This window comes from Zootoca vivipara, chromosome 2 (assembly GCF_963506605.1).
Source record: "Zootoca vivipara chromosome 2, rZooViv1.1, whole genome shotgun sequence".
NCBI lineage: Eukaryota > Metazoa > Chordata > Lepidosauria > Squamata > Lacertidae > Zootoca > Zootoca vivipara.
In genome coordinates this window covers 45,055,541-45,063,712 of record NC_083277.1, presented here as the reverse complement: position 1 = coordinate 45,063,712, position 8,172 = coordinate 45,055,541, and the positions used below count along the sequence as shown (strand labels likewise).

The window sequence follows — 8,172 nt, the reverse complement described above, 5'->3', positions numbered from 1 at the left end:
AGTTCAAAACAGCAAACATTATTTTTCTCCCAAAACTTTTACTTTTATTAGAATTCTTCCATTAAAACTCTGCATATAATTTCAACCGTTTGAAAGCTACAGTGCTTTTTTTTTTTAAACCATCCTTATCCCAAAACACTGCCCCAGAACACAATGAGTGTACAACACAAACTACTCTGCATTCCTTGATTTGGACACTGCCACCTTCACAGCCTGGATGATGCCATCCTTATCAATGCCAAACATCCTAAGCAGCTCAGCTGATTTTCCACTTCTTGGTATGTGGGACACAGCCAAGCGAGCGACTGTGATCCCTGGTTCTCCAACCACAGCCGCAGCGACGGCTTCTCCAATGCCACCTAGGGGAAGATAATATACAAATGGACCATAAGTCAAGGCTAACAAGCTTTATTTCTTTGTAAGCAGCTTAATCCAGCTATTTAAAAAGAAAACAATTGGATAGTTCAGAGGGATTGGAAAGGTTGCAAAGTTGTTTGTCCCATGAGAGGCTTTTGCCTAAACAGTTTTTCTTCTAAGAAGATTAGTGCTTTGATGCCCAATCAAGACAGCTGATCTCCAAGAGTCCACACAAGCCATCCAAGTAGAGTAGTTGATCATGAAGACACAGCAGATACAAAAATGCTATTTTATAACTGTCTAAAGGAGGACAGTGGACAGTGTTCTCGAAGCTACGAACATGAGTTTGACCAAACAGCGGGAGGCAGTGCAAGACAGGAGTGCCTGGCGTGCTCTGGTCCATGGGGTCACGAAGAGTCGGACACGACTAAACGACTAAATAACAAAGGAGGACCTGTGGTAAAATGTTGCAGTGTGGAGTGCTCCTTTTTAGTGTTCCAGCCAGCCAGTTAGCTGTGCTTTCCTCCACAAAATTCCATTCCATTATATCATTCCCCCGCCCCTCCACAGCAAACAATCAGCATTCTGAGCACAGTGAGCTTGTTCATTCCTCAATGGACATATTTGAGGTTCCTCAGCTATTCCTCCCCACCAAAGAATTTTTTTCTAGGAATGTTTGGGTTCACCCAAGCCTGCTGATACCTCCCATTCTGCGAGGATGGTGCCATTTTGGCTATACAACTAATGGCGCTCATACCCTGAATATCTGAAACATAGGAAACAATGTCTTAGATATGTAGCTTATTAGATTATGTTGGACTCCCATCAGCCCCAACCAACTAATGGTCAGGGATAATAATAATATCTGGAGAGCCAGCAGCTCCACTACAACAGCAGGAAATGCAACTCCAACACAACAATGTTTAACTGTTGCAAAATCACACCCAAGCTAGGACTGTCAAGATAGGACAGCCGCCCTGAGCCCGGTTTTTGACTGGGGAGGGCGGGGTATAAATAAAAATTTATTATTATTATTATTATTATTATTATGAGAGAAATCTCTTTCATGTCTCTAGGTGTCTGTACTATGTATAGGTAGAGCTTAAGCACAGGAACTAAAAAATAATCAATGTCCATGTATTTCTCATCATCGTTATTAATCACCTTCCATGTATGTCCAATGCAATATACAAAATATAAAAAAACCCTCAAAAGTTAGGAAACAGCACAGAAGAGGAATTTACAAACAATAATAAATGGACACCCATGGCAGAGACTTATATACAGCACTGAATTTCCCCCCCCCCTTTGTTATCATGTGTGTTGACCTACCTTCATAGTAATGGTCTTCCACAGTGATAATTCTGCCTTTGGTTGCTCTTGCATTTTCAAGTATAGTTTTCTTATCCAGAGGTTTTATAGTGAATGGGTCAATCACTCTGATGGAAACTTTTTCTGAGAAAAAGAATGGGAACAGAATTATGCACCAGAGCATGTGGCTCAACAAAACACAGGGAGGGGACTTAAACAAGCTGACTGATAACTAAGCGTAAGCCTTACTTCCTTGTTTCCTCATTCCCTAGAATGAGGGCACTCATGACCCACTTCCAAGGACCTTTACTATGATAATTGAGAAGAATTAAGACACCCAGAAGCTAGCTTATGGAATATCTAAAGAACTAGATAGCACAAGGTCATCATTCAGCTTCAGTCTTCTTAAAGCACAGCTGCCTGCTCATTTATCCAATGGATAATTGCATTAACTTATTAGTACTATCATCTCTTGGACTTCTCAATAGTGAGATTTCCTTTATTCCACCAAAGGTTATGTTGGAGAATGCCAATAGTCTTGGATAAGCATGGCCCAGTACAATTCCAATACTAAAATGATGATATCTGCAGTGAAATGAGTAGCAACACATGTGTTTCAAGGAGCAAAATGAGGATGGGAATGTATGAACTACTGCCAGTTAGGTAGCCTGTAACTGAAAGTGTTCAGGTATAGTGCAACCTATCTCTGTGTTTCAAGAAAGGTGACATTTCATCTACTGTGAAGCAAACCATGGTTTGCTTATCCAGGACTCTCCATCTACTAAGATCTTGTGCAGATGCAATATTCCTAATCAATATATCGCATGCTCACTGACTTCTCCTTTCCCTCCTTCCCTTTCATTCATGGTTCGTCTTGTACATGCACTGCATTGAGGCTGATCACAGTTACTCCTAACCAGGGTAACCTCAAATGTTTAGAACCAGTTTGCATCAGATTCACCATTCCCTGTCAAAAGGGAATCTAGTTAGCTATTCTTGACAGTGATGTTAGTGGTGTAATGTTACACCATTGTTAAACAAACCATGGAAATTCACAAGGAAGAGGCCATGCAAATCCATATCACATTCCCAGTCTCTTAACCAGTTTCTATTGTTTGCACCAGGGCTACATTGCTACAGATAAGGTACATGTTTGGGTTAGATTTTATATATTAAACATTAACTTTTTTCTTGTTTTTTTTTTAAAAAATAGGCTTAAAATTAGATGCGGATGCGGGTGGCGCTGTGGGTTAAACCACAGAGCCTAGGGCTTGCCGATCAGAAGGTCAGCAGTTCGAATCGCCAAGACGGGGTGAGCTCCCGTTGCTCGGTCCCAGCTCCTGCCAACCTAGCAGTTCAAAAGCACATCAAAATGCAAGTAGATAAATAGGAACCGCTACAGTGGGAAGGTAAACGGCATTTCCGTGTGCTGCTCTGGTTCACCAGAAGTGGCTTAGTCATGCTAGCCACATGACCTGGAAGCTGTACGCCAGCTCCCTCGGCCAATAATGCCAGATGAGCACCACAACCCCAGAGTCGGTCACGACTGGACCCAATGGTCAGGGGTCCCTTTACCTTTTTAAAATTAGATAAAGTAATGATTTATTTTGGGATTTGGGCACATGTTGCCAAGGCTCCAAGGAAAGGTGTAGTAATTAGATTACACTTCTAAAGAATTTCCTATTCCCCTCCCCCTTTATAACCCTCATGTTCTTCCCTACAAGATGGCTGGTGTGCATTTCTCAAAAGAGTTTGGTGTAATCACCTCTCTTCAGTTGCTCAGCTGCAGCCAGTGCCTCGTGCAGAGTTACTCCTGCTCCAATAACTGTGACCTGGTCATCTTTGCTCTTGAATACCACCTGATAACAATAGTAAAACAAAGAGTTAGAGGAAGTTCTAGCCTTACTGGGAAAAGCTAGTAAAAATCGCAATGTTCAATGACTACGTTCTTGTAGTTCAAGTCTTTTAGCAACTTTCAAAATGGCGCTCACCTTGGCTTGTCCAACATGGAAATCCTCATTGCTGCCATAGATCACGGCATTTTCTGGGCGACTGGTTCGTATGAAACAGATGCCCTGTTTTCAAAATGAACACAGCATAGATTGTAACACCCACAATGGCCCATGGAATTAAACTTCAAAATGGGGGGGGGAGCATTTAAAAATCAAAACACCAAAATTAGCCCTTTTAAAGCTGAGTGTGTCTAGTTCTGGATGGGTGACTGCCCAGGTATTATAAGCATGACACCTTGGGTTCCATGACAGGAGAAAAGGGGAGGGGGTTATAAATGTAATGAAATAGCCAACCAACAATGAAACTTTGACATATTCACAGCAATGGGCACCCTTCCCTACATGCCTCTGCAAGAGAGCAAACTTCAGATTTGGAGGCAGTAATGGGCCAGATTCTTATCTTCTCCCCATCCCTATGCAGCAATTGTCAATCATCTGAGGTCATGAGGATGCCAGGCGATTGACGCCTGTCAAAAGCCCCATGCACATTTCCTTCCTAATGCCCACTGCACTTGGGAAGTGCTGCACAAAGAGGAAGTCCCAACGTTACCTATCCTCCATCTGATGTCGTATATGATGTCAGGTGTAAGGCTTGCCTGAAACGAACTTGCAGGCCAAATGGGGAGGGCCAGCCAGTCCCCCACCCCTGCTCTAAAACTCCCAAGCAAGCACACTGCGGAAGAGTTGCAGACCTTTGTATTTGCAGCCAATTCTACTGCCTTTTCAGTGGATACAGCATCACTAGGGTAAAATACAGTTGAATTAGGAATGGCACGGAACATGCACAGATCTTCCAGCCCCATCTGTGAAGGTCCATCTTCACCTAGAAAAGAGATGGTTGAGGGGCGGGGGATGAAAGAAAAATATCAGTGTCGAAAAATGAACAAGCTTCTCTGTATACTTCTTAAAACAAAAGGCATCCAAAATAAAAATAAGGCACTCACAGGACCTACCCTCTTCTGCTTAAACTTGGAAATAGCAAAGAAAGAAGATAGAAGGAAACTAAAAAGAAAGAAAACTAGGGTTATAAAGAAAAATCATGGAAAAATGCAGACGTAAATGGTAACTAAAACAATAAAGCAGAAACTAAACCACCACTACCACAGAGGCAAAAGGAGAAGGAAAAGGAATATAGGGCTACATACATGGGTACAGAAATGAAAGAAAATAAATACACGGTTTTAGCTAACTGGCAAAAGAAAAATGTACAAGGTGACAGTAGGCATGTCCCAATTGTTGGTGGAACACAGAAGAATTCATGATTCTATCAGAATGTCCCATCCTGGGAGGGGGCACTTGAAGCTCATAAGAAGCTTACTTTTCAGTGAAGATTGGCTTAATGAAACCCAGAGAGAGATGCATTATAATGAGGGATATATTTGGGTGTGGGTGTGGAGCAGTGAATGGCACAGTTCAAATCCCTCCAGAGCCAGCAGTAGGAAGAGCTGTGGATGCACTTGTGCCCTTCTGGTGGAAAAGAAAAGTATTTACAGGAAACCAGTTAGAAGAACTGAGTGCATTTTTTCCAGCTTCTACTTGGTTGAACTGACTTGTGAACACTGTCTGCCTCAAAAAGGAGCCAGAGGGCCGCTCCAAAGTCATTTTTTAAAAATGTGGAATAGTGTCTGCTTCCTGTTTCAGTACAATTGCCACAGAGGATGTAGTGAGAGTTACTGAAATGGCACTACCACATCCTTTATATATATTTATTTAAAAAAACTGCCACAGCTATATGAGGCTGCCTTGTATCAAGTTAAACCAACAGCCTATTTAGTCAAAGACCCCAAAAAGCCCCAGTGGGTTGTGCAACTCTGCATTTCAATAAACTTGAGGGGGTAGAGGTTTCTCTCATCATTGGAACTTAAGATCCCATTCCTGATAATGGCAAGGATTGAACCTGCAGCCTCCTACAAACAAACAAACACACACTTCAGAAGTAGGGGAAGTTTTTATCCTGATGGCCATGAGAGTTCTGCTGAAATAAGACCTTGGCACGTGCAAAAAACAAAAGCACATGTCCCACCCTAGAAATAGTAATAGAATGTGTGCACCGAAATTCACTGGCACCTGCACTTAAAAGAGGGCTTCACTGTACCGTCGAAGAAGCAACTGGAAATTCTTTGAAGAGAAGCACAAGTGGCAAGTGGTGTTAGAAAGAATCGGAGGCTAAAGCCAACAACCTGAACATGCGACAGCACTGATAGACAAGTATAGCAAAGCCCAAGCTGAAAATTCCTGAACCACTGCCAAGCTGTTCAGGCTTCACTGCTTACATTTCCAGTGCAAACTCTGAGTGCAGCATGAGCAACACTTAAGCCAATAAGGAAACTTCCACTGTGCTGCACGAAGCTCAGATTTAAGAAGAAATTTGTGATAAGCCACTTGCAGTTCTAATCAGCTTTTAGTATGGTATCATTACTGAATCATATACTTTGTCAATGAGCTATGAAGGAACAATATTGCTCCCAAAGATTTGGCAGCTGGTGGCAAAGGTGATTTATGCCCACATCTATCAGACGAAACACTGTTCATAATAACCCGATTTGCACATACCCCTAAGGCAAATTATGTCTTGGCCAGAATGAGCAAGCGTGCAGGTACCCTCTGGTCATGCTAGTGCACTGCTTGTAGCTAAACCAGGGTTTGGCTTAGGGTTACGTTTGAACACAGACTTGAGGCTTGTCTCCCCCAAATAACCAAGGTTTTTGCTTGGTATGAACTCTGGTTTCTTGGGAGTGAGACTAAATACAAGCATAAGTTTACACAAAATGCTAAATTAAATCATGTATTTGGCTCATGGCAGTGCAGCAGAACCAGGGGAACGACAAAGTGCATCAGTTTTCATGCTGGGCACCCACATGCTTGTTTATTCTTGCTAAGTCATAGTCTGGTTTTGTATTATGTACAAACAAGGTCATTATACATATAGCAATAATAGAATAAAAGCTTGGGGGAAAAGCTTGCTTTGCTGTTTTAATTTTGTTGGGTATAGCCAGAGCGTCCTGCAAGTTGACACAATGGTAAAGTGTAATGGTCATTTGGAACTAAATGAGAACACACAGCATTTTCTAGCACATGTTGGAACACTCTCCGATACATCCAAAACTCACTTTATTTGTCTCTAATGTATACATGGAATGTCTATTGTAGGCAGATCAACTATGTGAGGTTTGAAAAGTACACTTTGGTCAAAGGACTTAGCAGACCATCAGTTTTACAAGCCTCATTTCCTCTATGATGCAACAAGTGATATCAAATAAAAAGCAGAGAATAAAATTTGTAGACTACAATAATAATTTAAGGTTGGGGGGGGGAGAGATTCCTTTAGAATTTCGAAATTACTTCCACTTCACGGCTAAAACAATGTTTAGATTTGAATATTTGTTTCAAACTCATACAGAGTTAAAACTTTAAAAATGCCCCTTAGTTTTATGAGCTGTCTGTGTGTCTGCATCTGGGAGACTAAGGCAATCTGCTGAATAAATTTAAAGCCGCTTACCAATAGATACACCGCAGTGAGATCCACAGAGGTTGATGTTGCTCTCGGAAATGGCTGCCATGCGGATCTGATCATATGCCCTGGTGTAAAATGTGGCAAAGGTGCTGGCAAACACAATGTTTCTGTCCCGGGTTGCACAACCAACGCCAACGCTCACCTGTGATTGTGGGGGAGGGGAAGAGCAGATTAACCAGTTCCAGCAAAAAGTGTGTGCTACATGCTGAGTTAGCTAAATGTTTTATACCTATATAAACTATATACATTTTTATATATTTATATTCTTCCTCCGAGGAGAAGTTCAAGGCAGTATACATAGCTCTTCCCTTCTCCCTACGTTATCCCTTACAGCAAGGTTGAGAAAGATGGAGTGACCCAAAATCAGCCGGTGAGTTTAATGGATGCATGAATTTGGGTCTCCATGCTCTTGGTCCAATTGCTATGTCACTAATTGACGAATAGAGGTGGACTGCATAGAGGAGTGGGAAAGGAAACAAGAGTTACATGCACCGACAGAATCACAGCAGTGCAACCTGCTCTCGTGCACATGTTTGTGGTGCACGAAATGAGCTTAAGCTCCTCAAGAAATTGGAAGTAATGGCTCTGGTTGCAACAACCTGACCTACAGAGCTCTGAAGCAGAAGCTCTCTGACAACAGTAGGCTAGATAAAGGGAGAGCAGCAACAAGATGTCCAAGGCCTGAGGGAAAGGAGAATCAGGGCAGGGGATGCTCTGAAAGAGGTGGGAGGGAAAGAGCAGGAGAACTATGGGGCTGACGCACTATGAAATGTGCCCTTGAATCAACCTGGTTGTTGCGTGTTGCAGTGCACCTAGAAACTCTGAGCTCGTGGTTCCCAACGTGGGGCACAATTTGATTTTTAAGGGGGGCAATTAGAGAATGAGTTAGACCAAGTTAATGGGCTTTTAGCTTCCTCCATGTGAATAGGAGTTCAATTTTTGAATACAGTAATAAGAATTATATGTCACTGGGGAGGA

The 8,172-nt window shown here is 42.2% G+C and overlaps 1 protein-coding gene across 1 annotated transcript in view; it reads right to left on the bottom strand.

Moving 5' to 3' along the window:
* Nucleotides 1-36: 36 nt before the first annotated feature.
* The window catches only part of TKT (transketolase), a 37,857-nt gene continuing 29,721 nt past the window's right edge, over nucleotides 37-8,172 (bottom strand). The window contains exons 9-14 of the mRNA XM_035106324.2: nucleotides 7,180-7,336; nucleotides 4,373-4,503; nucleotides 3,660-3,743; nucleotides 3,434-3,527; nucleotides 1,690-1,812; nucleotides 37-359 (exon numbers count right to left, since the gene is read on the bottom strand). Coding sequence (XP_034962215.1) covers nucleotides 172-359; nucleotides 1,690-1,812; nucleotides 3,434-3,527; nucleotides 3,660-3,743; nucleotides 4,373-4,503; nucleotides 7,180-7,336 — 777 coding nt within the window. The 3' untranslated portion in view covers nucleotides 37-171. The remainder of the gene's footprint in view (nucleotides 360-1,689; nucleotides 1,813-3,433; nucleotides 3,528-3,659; nucleotides 3,744-4,372; nucleotides 4,504-7,179; nucleotides 7,337-8,172) is intronic.